General features: G+C 40.6%; 1 protein-coding gene across 1 annotated transcript in view; it reads left to right on the plus strand.

The window, feature by feature from the left end:
• prtga (protogenin homolog a (Gallus gallus)) overlaps positions 1-16,483 on the plus strand; it is a 44,400-nt gene that overhangs the window by 175 nt on the left and 27,742 nt on the right. Inside the window, exons 2-7 of the mRNA XM_033609920.2 lie at positions 1,419-1,721; positions 13,805-13,949; positions 14,138-14,271; positions 15,028-15,324; positions 15,424-15,583; positions 15,987-16,234. Of these exons, the coding sequence (XP_033465811.2) occupies positions 1,419-1,721; positions 13,805-13,949; positions 14,138-14,271; positions 15,028-15,324; positions 15,424-15,583; positions 15,987-16,234 (1,287 nt within the window). The remainder of the gene's footprint in view (positions 1-1,418; positions 1,722-13,804; positions 13,950-14,137; positions 14,272-15,027; positions 15,325-15,423; positions 15,584-15,986; positions 16,235-16,483) is intronic.

Here is a 16,483-nt window from a genome sequence, read left to right on the forward strand (position 1 = left end):
AAGGAGGCTGTGATGAAGTATTTAGTTACGGTGTGACTCTGTGAAGCAGGATCATCCGATTACAGAGCTGAAATGAGAGATCAGCAGTGTCAGTCCAACAGAGAACTATCTGCTTATACAAAATCAATCATCTCAAACTAAGAGCTGGTGTTGGTGATATATGGCGCAGCAAAGGCGCATACTGGAGCTATGCGTTATGAATGAATGTGATCTGAGAGATTCTGCAGGTTGTGTTATTGCTTTGAATGGGAGGTAAAGAACCCGTAATGAGGAACTATAACATTTAAGGAAAGGCTCAGTGTCTCTGTTTGGTCCACTAAGGTCACATAGATGAAACAGTACAGTAAGGTCATACTGAGAGTTCAGTAATGGGTTTCTGTGTAAACTAAAGGGACATATGGATCGACTGTCTCACCTTCAGCTGGTGACTTGGAGAGATACGATGTGATCACTGAACACAGGGGCGTAGGTTAAGTTTCAACATTGTGGGGACACATGTGAAAGGAGGTTTGGGGGTCCTCAGCCAGAGAATTTTGAGCATCTCACACGTAATTTCATGCATTCTGGTGATGTTTCTGCACCAAGGTGGGCTTTTTCGTGCCAATTTATGGTGTAAAGGTCTTTTATCTTGCCAAAATAAAAGTCCTCTGCTACTTTTATGTTTTTATAGGGAAGGACAAATGCACATGTCCTAAACCCAGCTGGCCACCAGTGTTATAGACCTTGATGTTTGGTTTAATTTGGTTTGTGATGACGGGTGACTAAATTCAAAGTCTAATGCCGATGTAAATTTGATGTAGAATACTGACGACAGATGATGTTTATATTTTGTTGGTTTTAAATTGTGTTGTTAAGTAACCAAAATCCAGCGTCTTCCAGTTGTCTCATGCCAACGTCATCCTGATGTAGAATAATGACATTTAGTCGTAAGATAATGGAGATCAAAACCCAACATCATAATGGTAACGTCTACGCAACCTCATCCATCATTCAGCATTTAAAATAACCCAATTTTCATTACAACCAAATTTTGACGTCTGTCCTAGATAAGAGTCCAACATCTTTCTGACATCATATTGATATCGGTGCTGGGAAATATTGAGGGGGACATGTCCCTAGTGTCCCCCCTCATAATCAAGACCTGTGCCTCCAAGCCTTTCAAACATGATATTTCATCTTGATAGGCATTTTAATAAGTGTCACACTTGTATCTATCTGAGAATATAATCAATGATACCCATCCAGAGGATACTGAGCAGCAGCCTCCAGTAATCATGGTTGCTGACTCCAGAGGCCAGTAGTTAGATCACAGTGTAAATGCTTTAAATGTTCTACTGGACGTCTGTTAGTGCTGAGGCCCCGTGTTGATCACCACCTTCACTCCTCACATGCTTTTCTTTTCTCTTCTCTTCTTGCAGGTGTTTTATGTTTTAGTGAGTTATTTTTCATCAAGGAGCCCCATGATGTCACTGTCATGCGGAAAGAAGCCGTTATTTTGGACTGTCAGGCGCATGGAGAGTCACCCATTGACGTCCGATGGCTCAAGAACGGAGTAAAAGTGGTGGAGAACGAGCGGGTGTACCTGCTCTCCAATGGATCCCTTTATATTTCAGAGGTGGAGAGCAGAAGAGGAGACAAATCAGATGAAGGGCTCTATCAGTGCCTTGCTCAGAACAAGTATGGCGCAATCCTGAGCCAGAAAGCCCGTCTTACAATCGCAAGTGAGTATCATGCTGCAGTCACATTAGAAACATGATGGTGTTGAGAACTTGAGATGGGATGTAGGTGATGGAAAACTCTTATCATGTTGTATTCTGGCTGTTTGCCAACAGCAGTCAGTGGTTGAGATTCAGATCTCCCTGCATGAATCATTCAAGAAGATTTGTTACCGTTTATTTTATTTATTTGTTTCTTTGCTGCTTGGTGTTGCATTCAAGGCAGCTTTGGTGGTAGAGGTGCAGGAAGAGGGACAAAGTCTTCAAAGTTAGAGCCCAAAAAAGATTCTGATTGGAAGGAAAATATGCCCCATTGGTGTGTTAATGAAGGAGCAGCAGATCTGAAAGGTTAGGAGCTATCCAGGATACCGGCTCTCCAATGCTAAAGAGCAGATGACCCCTATTCACAAGCTGTGGCTTTCATGTTATTGCACCCTGATTGCTTGAGGAATTGTTCTTTTGGAATGCTTTCTCCTCCAGCGCTGCACGAGTTGGCCTCGTATTTTAAGGGGGGAGTAGAGAAGCTTCAGGCAGAGTTGGTCTTTTGGGACCTTATATCCCCTCCTCCCACACCACAGGCCATGCATCTTGCTGACCACTTTTGCACAATGTGTGTTAACCCTTTTACCCCACCTGCAATGCGTTCCTATCTGTACTAAAATATGCATTTTTAACAATGCTGAAATTGTATTATTTTATTGACTTTAATGAGGGAGAAAAAAGATGTTCTGCATGTCCTGTCCTGGGATTGTTTCCATGTAATTCCATAATGGAAGATTGTTTTATATTGAAGTTTATTCGTCTTCCAATGTGATCCTGATTTGTAGAAAATCCAAGTAGTGTGGAAACATTATTGTTGAGTAGGCAAAGATTAACTTTGATGGTTTTCTTAAACAAATAAAAAAGTAATAGAAAAGTCTGTGGTCATGTAAAAAAAGGTTTCCTCCAGGATCATTTAGATCACCTCTGGATGGAAATTAATAGGAGCTTGATAACATTGCCACATTACCAGCACTTTTGGAATAATCGTTAAAGAGCTCTGGTTTAAAGGTCTAGTGTGTAGGATTTAGTGGCATCTAGCGGTGAAGTTGCAGATTGCAAGCAACTGAAATGTCTCTTGTGTGCCAATCGTATAGGAGAACTATAGTGGGTGAAGCAAAAATGTGAAAATGCAGATGGCTACAGCAAGTGTTTGGTTTGTCCGTTCTGGACTACTGTAGAAACATGGCGGTGCAACATAGCTGCCTCGGGTCCTGAGGAACACTGTTTAGCCTTGCTTTCAGTTTTTCCCAGTGGCCACTCGTGGTGTTGCAGTGGAAGATATCTCCTGCTGCCCAAAAAGCATTTTCCCAATATGCAAAACTGTTGACACCTCAAACTGCAAACAGGATGAATTATGACTCCTTCCATTATGCATTTTTTATCTATGAAGGTTTCACATTTGTTAAGCTTTCCTCAAGTTGGGTAAAGTGATTTAAAATCCATGACGTCATCACAATGTTAAGTCTATGAGCTGAGCGGGAACTTGCAGGTCAGGTCAGCAGGAGAAACACTACTGCGAATTGTGCACATACTGCGGAAGTTAAAAAAAATTCTGCTGTATGCACCAGTTGAGCAATTCCAAGAAACTATATATAGTTCATTAATTAATTGAGTGTTTTACCTGCTTTATAGTCTGAAGTTAAGAGGTGATAAAAGCTGCCTGTTAGCTTCACCAGTTTGTTTTAAACTGGGACTTAGACCTGCTCGAGGGTCTATCTGGAAGCTCATAAAATTTGCACATACCTGAGAAATGCTCAGTTGAAGGACAGAGAGGTAGCAGTGGGGGTTGTTGCGAGCGGTGTGCCCACACACATACACACACACACACAAATGTGAATTGCCGTTTCCCAGTACCACAGCCTTACCCTGAGTGTCTAAATGACCAAACTTTATTGCAGGTCTCACCAGGTCAGTGTGGGCTGGAGGCTTTGCTCACAATTGTTTTCTGCCTCACTACTCTGGTGAAAGAGTGAAAAGCTTTTCACTCTGACCGTTTTTGTCCACATTGCCCCCCTGCGCTCGCAAAAGAAAAAGGTTTCTCTGGGGGCCATTGTTTGTCCTGATATCAGTGGACAGAACAGCTGGACCTGTCCACCACTGAAAGGCTAATTACATTAATTGTAAAAGTTTAAACATCACAGATCGAGTTTGAGTTACATGTTGATTGAAAAGTCAGGGTGGCAGTTCTCATTAAACAGCATGGCTCTCTTCTATGACCTGCCTGTTGCATTAGACGTGTGCTCAGAGATTTTATGGTCATTTGTAAAATGACATGTGTATTATAAACATTTTGATCCAAGTGTCCTGAGGTCTTTTTACATGCTGAAAGATGGATAGTGTAACATGTGGGGAGCCTTCTCTCTCTCAGATATCTCTATGTATCAGTCATGCTACATTTCCTTTCCTATAACTCACATCCTCATAAGATGTGGTGAGACTGACAATGTTTTATGTGAAGGAATGACACCTCTGTTGATCTCTTTAATCCCACGCTCATATGTGGAAGCTGTGGACCTGCCAGTTGTTCTTGAAGGAATGTAATGATAATGGAGGGTAACTTTAAACACTGGGTTTGCTAAAGCACAAAGGTGAGGAGGGATTTGGGCTTGATGAAAAGGAATGTGACACATGAGCCTCACCATGTGACTTTTGTCAATAGACTTCAGATTGATGGGGATTTCAGAAGAGAGATTGCCTCCTGAGATAGCTCCTTTTTTGGCTTCTTGTGCCATGTGGTCGCAAGTAAATAAGGCATGAAAAAGAAAGGCTTCTCATCAACTGTTACAGGTCAAATTTTTCTGGATAGTTTCAGACATGTTGATAGTTTCGGAAATTATTTACCAGTCTGTAATGATCATTGATGCCAGCATATGACAGAGCCTAAGCATGACGATACAAACTGGGTAAAAACCAGGCCTGTTACCATGACTACCTATGGTGGATGATATATTGTCCCAGAAATAATTGCAAGAAACATAATATTGTCATTTTGAGACCATTTTATGCCACTGACATCATGATAACACCGCCACAATCACCCCTATTTCCCTACTCACTCTGCTATTTGATACATACTGACATTTACAAATATACAACCATACACACATAACAAAACAAAATCTTGCTGTTTCTTACAATGGTAGGCAAAACCCTGCTGTTTGTTCTGGCATCATTTTAAGGGCCATATCATACAGTATATACATGACCTTGGGGATTTTTGCTAACCCCCACTAGCTGATAACGTAATTATTGTGACAGGCCTGCACAAAACACCACTTCCAGGAATACTTGAAACTGAGCATGTCAGGTCAACCTTTGTTGGAGGAGAGCCTGCTGTTCGCTTTATTTACAGCCCAGCTGTTACATAACATGTGCTGCATTCCCACTGATGGAGTGTATTTATTTATGATTACTGTGCTGACCTTGCTGCATCCGTTGCAAACATGAAATAACGTTAAGCTGAAGGTGTGTGTTGTTGCTGGTTGATGAATGAAAGCAGTTCATAAACAGATACTGTGGAGGATTGTCGGTTACTGTGTGTTACTGTGTTCGTCAGAGAGAGTGAAAGTAAAAGCCAGCCCTGTCGTTTCACCACACTATATTTGCATTTTTTCAGAGCTGTGTCTCTTGGATGCCTGATGCTTATGCTCTGGCACCTGGTCTCTACCTTTTTAGAAAGCCCCGACTTCACCTGAGCACTGTGGGTTACATGCCCATAAACATGCCAAACACACAAAATAAGATGAAAATGCAGAAAAATACACTGCCACACACCTCTAGTTCGTCATAAGTGATGATTGAGAGGGATTACTTCTGTATGCGTGTTGTTTTTTAGGAAAATCCTGCAAAGTATGTCTTTAAGGTGCACATTATTGCTGCTTGATGAATGAAAAGTAATTAACTTAAGTGGTTGTTTTGTGGTGACCACTTAATGTACAACTGTTATCCAGCGCATCTGTTTCAGGGATGCACCGATCCAACCGTTTCTCTCAAGCAGAATAAGAGTCAGTGCATTGTAACGGCATCCAAGATTAAACTTTTGGTGTGATTGTAGGTCTGGTCGGGAGTTGTTCTTGTTTAAAGCTGAGATCTGAGTGAGTTTTATTTGAAGGAGCTGCTGCTGTTCATACACAAAGTTTATTTTAGCAGCCAGGCCAGGACCACAGCTTTACTTTAAGTTGCTAAGAAATACATCTGCGTGGCACTGGCTCGGTACAATTAGAAACTCCAATAAGACGAAAGCAAACCTTTCCCAGTGTGAGCTGCGCTGTGAATGAATGAAATGGCCTGAAGTGAGACAACTCAGATCCTGGAATCTTGTTTTTCTCCTCTGCTGGACACGAAAGGTTACCATGGTTCCCCTGAACGGCAGGCCCAGAGGTCAAAGGTTTCTTTAAATTGTTCAATAGACGGAGGGCAGTGAGACAGAGCACAGGACTTAAATCTTTCCTACAATAATGGGGGATGCTCATCTAGTTTTATCAGTTGCTGCAGGAGTCATCATCAGAGGGTCTGTGTTTGTTTTCTGCCTCCTCTCTGTCTTATTATAACTTTTATTTTGTGATCTGCCATCAACATATTTTTCTAATCCGCCATAAGAAAGGACAAACCTGTTGTTGTAAATAGAGTGTAGCTATATACAGACTGACTTCTTCAGCTCCATGTTATGATTCGGAGATTAAAGACAATGAAGCCTCTGTGTGTGGTGAGTGGAGGGTTGCTGTTGAGTGATTGGAAAACTTTGCAGCAGAGATAAGGGGTTGGAGGAGGGGATGAATGCTCCTTCCAACACTGCTCCCCCACCGTCCGCTCGGTGTTTTCAGAGGTCACACTGCTCATGGGAATAGGTCTTTGTTTAGCCAGGCCAGTGGTCACTTGACTGTCCTGCAGCCTGTGTGTAGCAGCGGCACATCTGCCAGCCTGCTAGTGATTGATTCGTGGGCTTTGCATTCTTCTCCTTCTTACTTATCAGCCCTCTTTTTTTTTCCGAGAGCCTTTTATTAAAGTTTAGTGGGGTCACTGAACATCGTAAAGGACTCATCACTCAGTTAACTAACTGTTTTTTTCAGTAGGAGTTGTTAAATGAATGTAGGATAAACTTATTTTGGTGTAACCATGTGGTGCACTCCAGTTCTCAGGAATAAGAAGAATAAATGTAAAACTTTTCAGGGTTGTTTCAGTGATTCAGTGACGGTTTTTCATGGGCCTCCTGATGCTGAAAGCCATTAATTTAATATGCAGCCGGTAGGATCACGAGAAGATGATCAATTTTAATGTCTCCCCTAAAAGATTGGACCCTGGGGGTTGGGATGGGGATGGTTGGAAGCCATCAAAGCCATCCACATCTGAACCCGCTGACCATAACTGAACCTAAACTGCTTCTGTCATCTGCAGTGTTAAAACCAGATTGAGGCGACTGTTGATGACAACTTTTCCATTTATTATAAAGTTGAAGAATGACTTTGGATGTGGCTGTTTTTTCAGTGGGAAATAATTTGGTTTGTTGCACAGTAATTTCTGCATTTGGATTTATCCAAACAGCACTCCCCTTGCTTGACAATTACATGATGACATCATGTCACTGCATTTGAAACAGAGTGTGTTCCCGTACCTGAAAGAGAATTATATGGATATAGAGAGTGCACTGTTTAATATGAGATGTGTAAAATGTGCTTTGGTGTTTATCACTGTGACAGTGCTGTCAGTGTTTGAAGATGGAGCTGATGTGTTTGTGTAGGATCACGGCCGAAAGAGATGTGTGTTTAAGTGTGTTGTTGGTGGCCCCCTTTGAGTTGGAAATGAATAAATGTGCATACATTTTGGTTAAGATGAAAAGCTAAACGGACTTTCAAGATTAATAAATAAATCTAAAAATATTACGCAGATAATTTGTCGAGTAGTCAATTAAACACTTCTACCCTCGCTGGTGAGCACCAGAGATATTAGTCAGTTTAACTTATTATTAAAATTGTTATTATATGCGATTGTTATCACCCATTAAAAAAATGCTGTTGTAATTATCAGGCGTGTTTCCTAAAGATTTATTTTCCTAAAGAATACTTTTTTTCAATAAATGCTATTTGTTAACTTTTATTTAGTGAGTCATTGTCATGTTTTGTCTGATAATGTGCCACACATGTCAATTTGGTAATTGAAAATGTGATTAACGATTAGATTGTGCTTAATTTTGATTGTTTTCTGACTTTTTTCTTCCTTTAAGATGAGTTGACCAGTCTAAGTTTAAACTTATGTTTAAACATCAGGGAAATTAGTCACTAGGAACGTCCCTAATTTATATCAAAAGCAGGAGATCACAGCTCACATGCAGGTCAACTATGCTATGCTCTGCCCTTGCTGAGAAACTGACCATAGTAACCAGAGGAGAGAGGGCTGAACTAATTCCTGGTATTTGTGAGGGAACCTTTGTTTGGGCCTGACCTGTCCACTGACCTTCAGTTTGTTGAGCTGCTGGCTTCAGCAGGCCCATCTGTTGCAGGCTGAAGTGAAGCAAATGCATCTTCAGGTTTGGACTGTAGGGAGAACGGACTGTAACACACAGTGAAGGCATGTTGTAAATCTTTTGCTTTGAATTTTTGAACTCTGGACGTTGCTGCCCCTTTACATCAAGTATGCAGAAAGTTTTGACATTATGATTCAACATGCAACAGCTGGACCTGCATGTATTATTTGTTGTTGAAGCTGCAACTAGCAGATGTCATCCATACAGCAGGAAAGGATATTATTACAAAACAGTGAGTGATTAGTAGGCAGTTTGCAGGGCAGCAGTAGTGTTGGTTTGGGTGGTCATGTTTGGCTCTGAGTTTGGTGCTACCCAGGATTTGTTGAGGTCAAAGGTGAGAGGTGGGATGGATGTGAAGTCAACTGTTTCTTCATGCTTTTGGGTAAAAGGCTGAGGAATTTACTCTGTCTTCTAATTAACTAAAATGTTACAACAAACAAGACCAAAGGTTTTATTTTAATTTTTTGAAATGGAATAAAGGAAATGATGCACACAAACTCACAGTAAAACTAAAACACTTTAGTCTTTAGTGACACACAAATAATAGATGGCTGAATGCACGTAGTTAATCACAAACAGCTTGACATGTTTGCTTTGATAATTTCATCTGCACATTAGACGCCCCTCGGCAAACATTGCTCAAACAGAAGGTCAGCCTCCTATTTTCAGACGAGAGTGCTCTGGCCAATGCTCGACAAACCCTAGCAGTTATAGATTTTCCTCCTTGTCTTAGTACTTTATCAATAATCAATGATCATCCCGCTGTTTGTCAATCCAGCATCATTTGACTGAATGGAAAGGCAAAGTAGTGAGGCAGAGGATCAGAGCAGCTCATCTCTCATGCCCTGCAGTCATACCACTTCAGCACATTAATGGTATTTTTGTAAGAGCCTGCGTTAACACTGGGGGGTGGGAGAGGGTGTGCGTGTGAAGGAAGGGGGGTTTGAATGCCTCTCCGTGCTTCTGTCCTCACATCAAACAACCGCAGTGGAGTTAAGAGGGGCAGCAGCTCAGGACTAATTTGATTAAATGTGTCCAAAGCGAAAGGATCTGATTGTGACGACAGTTTTCCTGTTGTCTGACAAGAGTGAAACCAGGCGTGTACTCCACATGTTCCCACACAGAACTGCATTCATTTAATAAACAGACTCATTCTGATTCTTATGTTTATCAAATATCAGGTGCGATGACGGCACTGTGACATCGGAAAAATAGACCCAGCAGCCATCATAAATACATCTCTGCAGCTAACTAATCATTAAATTAATGTAATGGTAATCTAGTAATCAGAAATACAAATTATTCTTCATAATTTTATCTCAGCAACCCAAACTATCACTCATCCTTTGGCCTAAACGAGGTGCTCTTTCCTCCACAAATGTCAGCGTGATTTAAAGGGAAGGCGCTGTCAGTTGTGTAAAAGTCATAACTCACTGAATGTTTTTTTTGGCAGTCAGAGCTCTCCTGCTGTTTAGCACCACAACACCTGGCAGCACCGCTTACACGCAGCCATCCATCATGGCCCTCATGGACACTACAGCGAGTTTATGGCAGTGGAGGGATTCCCTGTAGACTTTTCTCGAATGTACAGGTTACCTCGGCCATGTGCTGCATGTCTCTGTAGGGAAATATACTGATAAGAAAGACGTTGGATATCGAGCTCAATACAGAGAATTATTGCTGGTGATGAGTGAGTCAGACGTTTATGCATTTTCACTGTTTATGATGTTTTCCCCTTTGGTTTCAAGAGGTTTTTTAGGGGTGGTAATCATCAGAGGTCAGGGGTGAGGGATTAAACTTAAGGTAGCCTACTTGAATTATAAAATCAATTGCTTTCTCAGTTTACTAGTACATACATCTAAAATGGTTGAAGTGAGATGAACAGCCTGAAGACTTTATCTTATTAGATAGAAGATGTTGACAGAGTTTTCCTTCAGGGACATAATTTACAGTTGACAAAAGGTTATGAATCACAATATATCACAATATATTTTATTGCAATACTCAGCATATCACATGTTTAAAACCCCAGTAATATTGGATCGTGACTTAAGTATCGTGATAATATTGTACTATGCCTCCTACCAGAGGCACCATGATATGATATCATCCCAGCAGTTAAGTCATGATACAGTATCATTAGGATTTTAACATTATGTGATATACTGAGTATGCAAAAACACAAAACACATAATGTGATATTTTTGTGATTTGTTTTTTTGTTGATCTTTTTCAGCTGCAAAATGTCCCCAAAGGAAACCTTTGTCAACATCTGTTTTTAAAAAAATAAGTTTTCAGTCCATTCATCTCACTTCAGTCATTTTTATTGCAGTAAAACTTTTCTGGTCAATCAAGCAACTGATTTTATTATTTTCATAAGATACCAAAAGTTGAATTTGTATTTGCAATATTAATAATATCTAAAATGAAAAAAGATACTTGTCGATGTATTGATACAATATTGTGGTGCAAAATATCATGATGTGCTGTACTGATTTTTTCCCTCGCATAGTTTTCTTTAAATATTTCATTTAGTTACACCATTGTTGTGAAACAAAGTGTTTTGTTTGTTTCATGTTCAGTCACTAACCTAGGAAATATTTAACTAGCTTGACATTCATGCATATTAAGGTTATCCATATATTTGTATCAGGGCTGCACAATACATATTTTTTTTATCGTCATCGCAATGTCAAGTTGCACAATAGATACATTGTGAAACAAGTAGTAGTTGTAGTATCAACTGTTTGTAGGTGCTTTTCTGTCTGATATGTGCCATGCTGTTAACTCTCTGGCCAATCAGAGAGACCTTTAGTAGTGCTGCTGTACTAATCTAGGTGGTTAAGGGAGGAAAGCGTGAATGGTGCAGAGGAAAGCGTGAATGCCAGAGAAGAACTGGTGCCTAAAAAAATAGCACGTCAGCCATCTGGCAGTATTTTGGATCACATATCCTCATACAACGATTTGTATGACATTCAACAAATTAGTGCCCCACAGATGACTTTACCTACATACTGTGAAGTTACATTAGTTAAGTTTAGGAAAAGAAACACAATGACGACGTACCTTAAAATAATTCAAAGTTCACTTTGTTTCTCATGGGCCTGGACACTGTTCTCCTGGGGGAAAGTCCTGTGTGTGTTTGACTCATCCACCTCCCCCACCTGCCTCCTCACACAGACTTTTGGTCTTTATACTACTTCCTTCCTACATGGGTTATACGCAAATAACTGGCTTATGATTACATTTGTTATGTATGAATTGTGGTGCATTACTTTTCATAGGTTTACATACAAACAGTGCATGAGATCAGTCTGTTTGGATACAGAGCAGTCACTGTGGCACAAGCACAGGTACAGTGCAAGTCTGAGTCAAGAACTGAGAACACGTTAAAATCTGTGTATTTATCACAAGTAATATCTTTATTATGATATTCAACAACGATATTGCATGTCATAATTTCCTCGTATAGTTTCTGTGTGTATCTGTGGGTTCCATTTAGCATCTTCAAAAGGTTACAGCACAATAAAACCATGTTGTATATCTTTTTGGGTTGTTTTTGGCAGTGAATACCTGACAGGTGTGTTTTTCTATGCTCCCTGCTCCTCTCTGTTTCTTCTTTGCTGAGTGCTGATCGCTCACTGCAGCAGAAGAAGCTTTGGATGTGTGCACGGAGGCCACAGAGCACCACAGTGTGTTTGTTTATCTGTTACTTGAGAGGTGATAGTTTCATCCTGAATGCAGGCATCTTGAAACGGACCCTGTGATATTATGAATCATGTAATTTGGAGCTTTATTTTGGTCTGGTCTGTTGTAAAAATCTTTTACAGTCTACTGATTTGTCCGTCTCTAGTCTGTACCATAGATTATTTGATGTATATCTACATGCTCTCTATCACAAACAGCAGTGCAATTGATTCCTTTTAACAAATGATTGACCTCAGGCTTCTGCTGCTTTTCGAGCACAGAGGGGGGACGGTACAGCAGTGAGTGACCTTAATGGCTTTTAGGACTTTTATGGCCCAGGAGGATCTACTGTCAAAGAGAGCATTCATTAACAAAAAAGACTAAAACAACTTAAATCATTATATGTTGGCCGTTCGGTTCACCATAAAAGGCCTTATTGTAATTCGTGTTGGGCCTCATTTGCTCTCTGCTCAGCTGGTGGCTGACAACAGCTCAGTTTCAGGGAAACCCTATCCACGCAGGATGTAGCTGTTCCACTCCAGTCATCACCTTCCTGCAGCTCTCAGCAGCTCTGTAGCTTTAGGTAATGGGCATCTCTGTTTTCTGACGTCCACTGGATCTGACAGAGACATCTGAAATACAGCTATAAGTTTGGAAGGGGAAGAAAAAAATAATAAGATAATCATCCTTTGGACTGATCTGAACTTTGAAGGTGTATTAATAGTGATTTAACTTCCCCTTGTATCAAGTTTCCCCTCTGATTGGGGAGTTTATCTCTCACACTGTGTAGAGCCTTTGACTGATTTCATGTCTCGGCTTAGGCTTCTTATGTGCTTTAGTTTTATGTCAAAGCAAGGTTTGTGGCAATGCAAGGAGTGAAATACAACACCAGCTTTTACAACAAAGAAACACCTCAAGGGAAGGAGTTTCCTTTGACTTTTCCTAAAAAGACCACATGTAAGAGATAAAAACATGAATGCTCTCTTGGTTTCACTGTCCGAGATTACAGTGAGTTTAGTGTGTTAGTAGAAACTGTACATCTGGGCCACTTCTCTCCTTATTGCCTTTTGGCAAATGTTCAACCTCAATATGTGGCTCAAGAGAAGCTCATAAATGTAGCTGTGTTATATTACAGGAGATAGTGTAGAGATGCCCTGATACCCTTTTCCTAAACAGAGTCTGATACCTGAACTTGTGAATCGACTGATAAAGAGTACTGATTTGATCCATTAAGCAGTGAAATTCCGTGGTTTGTTTTTTAACTTTTAACTTAATTTTTATTTAGTTTTCATCAACAATACAGTGTATACATTTCCATTTTCAGCTGTATATAATACACATTATATTCGAGAATGACCTTAATGTAAAAAGAAAACAGCATAGACATCCACTCTGAAGCGTACATAGTCAAACCCATTGGTTAGAAAAAGCAAAAGCCTTTTTACTGGTGGGATTTTCCTGTGTTACGTATTGCCTCGTTGCTTACATTTTGTTGAAGGCTAACGTTTCACTATTTACTTGAAATTAATTCTCCCTGCTCACTCAAGAACAATAGTTGCTGGTGGCTGCACAGTGCAACTTGCTGTGGTGACGAAGAACTGATTTCCAGGAAACTGCTGTTTTATCTGGATGTGAAACTACTTTAAAGTTTCTGAATAAATTACGCAATACTGGATCAGTGCATAGACGTTTGTACTCACTGATACCTGATCCAACATTTCTAATACTGGTATTGGTATCAGAACAATTCAAAGATAGAGTATGTACCATCTCATTCTGACACACTATAAGATAAAGGGAAACAAACATTTAATCTGTCTCTTCTTGTGATTTGCCACAGGTATCTCTGCTTTTGCAATGCAGCCGACATCCATAGTGGTGACTGAGGGCTCAGTCGCCAGGTTTTCCTGCAAAATCACTGCACACCCTCCTCCCATCATCACTTGGGAGTTCAATCGGGTCACATTACCCCTTGCCACTGAAAGGTATGCACTGTTTTCAGTTCAACGTCATTGTCAGTTTTCACATATTTACTGGACATGAGATATTTTTGAAACAGGATATAAAATATAATCTGTGACCACTGTTGTCCATTATCAGTTATAAATATCCGATATGTAATTGTTCCATGTGCTTTAAGTGATAAATGCTGTGTCATACCTCTGTCATACAGAATCACAGTCCTGCCCAGTGGTGTTCTCCAGATCTACGGGGTGCAGCGGGCAGATGCTGGAAATTACCGCTGCATCGCCACCAACATTGCCAGCCGCCGCCGAAGCATAGAGGCCACCCTCACCGTCACCCCAGGTGTGTAAGCCAGATTTCTTTCAGCAAATGTACTGTGAAAAAGGCATCGATACACAGTTTACACAGCACAAACACATCACACACATTCTGTTACCCATCCAGACCAGTCTCTCCTGGGCCACAGTACTGTAATGTAACAGTACTAACAATATTAATTTAACTTTATTATAACAATACTTTATTCAATTTTATTATAACAGTACTTTATTTAACTTTATTATAACAATACTAAACAGTACTGTTATTTAACCTCATAACAATACTTTAATTAACTTTATAGCCGCACTTTATTTAACTTTATTAAAACGGTACTTTAACTTTATAACTGTACTTTATTTAATTTTATTATAACAGTGCTTTATTGAACTTTATTGTTTTAAGTTTATAACTTTAGTATGTTAGCAGTCTACAGTTGTTTAAAGAAGATCTCAAAATATTGAGATATAAATCGTGTGTCGCAATATAGCCTAAAAATATTGCAATATTATGTGAAGGTCATATCCCCCAGCCCTGTGTGATGGATGTTTATAATTTATTTTCATGAGAGAAACTGTGAAAAGTATTAACATATTAAAACCAATACTGCAGTATCACAGCAAGGTAACTGGTTTGTGTCTCTCAAACAGGTCTAAACTTGTCAATAGTTTGTGAAATGGCTTGTTCATTCACTAAAGTGACAAAGATAACACTTCCACTTGAATCTACATTGTCCATCACATCACACCACATGTACTAAAGCTGTCTTCATCCCTGCAGCTCCCAGGCCCCAGCTCCCCCAGAGGCCGCGCATCATCGCCGGGCCACAGAACATCTCAGTGTCGCTGCACCAGAATGCCATCCTTGAGTGCATGGCCACAGGCAACCCACGACCCATCATCTCCTGGAGCCGAGCAGACAGCAAGTCCATTGATGTTTACAACACCAAAGTGTTGGGAAACGGCAACCTCCTCATCACAGACATCAAGCCCCAGCATGGAGGAGTCTACATGTGCCGAGCCACCACCCCCGGCACGCGAAACTACACAGTCACTTCAGCCAACATCACGGTGTTAGGTACAGATATGCTGTAGTGTGGCTGAACATGTCTAGATTTTTTATTTATAAGTCACAATTCAAACTTTGTTTGTGCATTGATGTTCTTTTTTTTTAAAGCACCACCTTCCTTGGTGGAGTGGCCGGAGAGTCTGACCCGTCCACGTGCAGGCACCGCCCGCTTTGTGTGTCAAGCTGAAGGAGTTCCAACGCCTCAAATCACCTGGCTCAAAAATGGAGAGAAAGTTCACTCCAACGGTCGAATCAAGATGTACAACAGGTATGTTCCTCCGTCCATGTAAGGGATAATTCCTGAGATCCATAAATCCCTTTTCTGACCAGTCACATGTATTTGCATCTGTATGCACAGAGAAGACGAAAACAGGAACCCTAACTCCTTTAACTGAACCATGAAACACTCGTTTAACAGTCTTTGTTTGCCAATTTAAAACAAGCTAAATAAATAATTCACTGATGTCCCTACAGTCGAAAGGAAACTGAATAATTTACAGCATTGCAAATGGGGTTTTAGTTGGTTTCCCTATAATTTGCTCCCGCTTCTTACTCAAACGCCCTTGTTAAAGGTAATTATAGAATGATTACACGCTGCTAAACGAGTCTCAGGATGAAGCCGTCTGTGTGTGCACAATCTGACTCCATCTGTATGTGTCTGTGTCACATAGCAAACTGGTCATCAACCAGATCATCCCCGAGGACGATGCCATCTATCAGTGCCAGGCAGAAAACGAGCAGGGTTCGGTCCTCTCCATGGCAAGGCTCATCGTAGTGATGTCTGAGGATCGGCCGAGCGCTCCCAGGAATATCCGAGCTGACACCGTGTCGAGCTCCGCCATCCTTCTGGCTTGGGAGAGGCCTCAGTTCAACTCTGATAAAGTTATTGCTTACTCAGTGCACTACATGAAGGCTGAAGGTGAGTGGTGTGTAAACAAACAAGAGAGAACAGGGTTCAGATTTTCGGTATTGTCTCTAGTGGAAAGTTACTGTTAATATATTTGGATATTTCATGTTAATGGCCTTTATAAGTGAACTATAGCACTTGAGCACTGTACTCCTCACAGTGTTGGATGTATGATGGACAGCTTAAAACAACAGGGATCAAAACTGATACAGCAGAACCAGAGTTATCGTCTTTTTTATTCCATGTTGTCCATGATGCTGC

The sequence above is a fragment of the Epinephelus lanceolatus genome, chromosome 2 (assembly GCF_041903045.1).
Source record: "Epinephelus lanceolatus isolate andai-2023 chromosome 2, ASM4190304v1, whole genome shotgun sequence".
Classification (NCBI taxonomy): Eukaryota; Metazoa; Chordata; class Actinopteri; order Perciformes; family Serranidae; genus Epinephelus; species Epinephelus lanceolatus.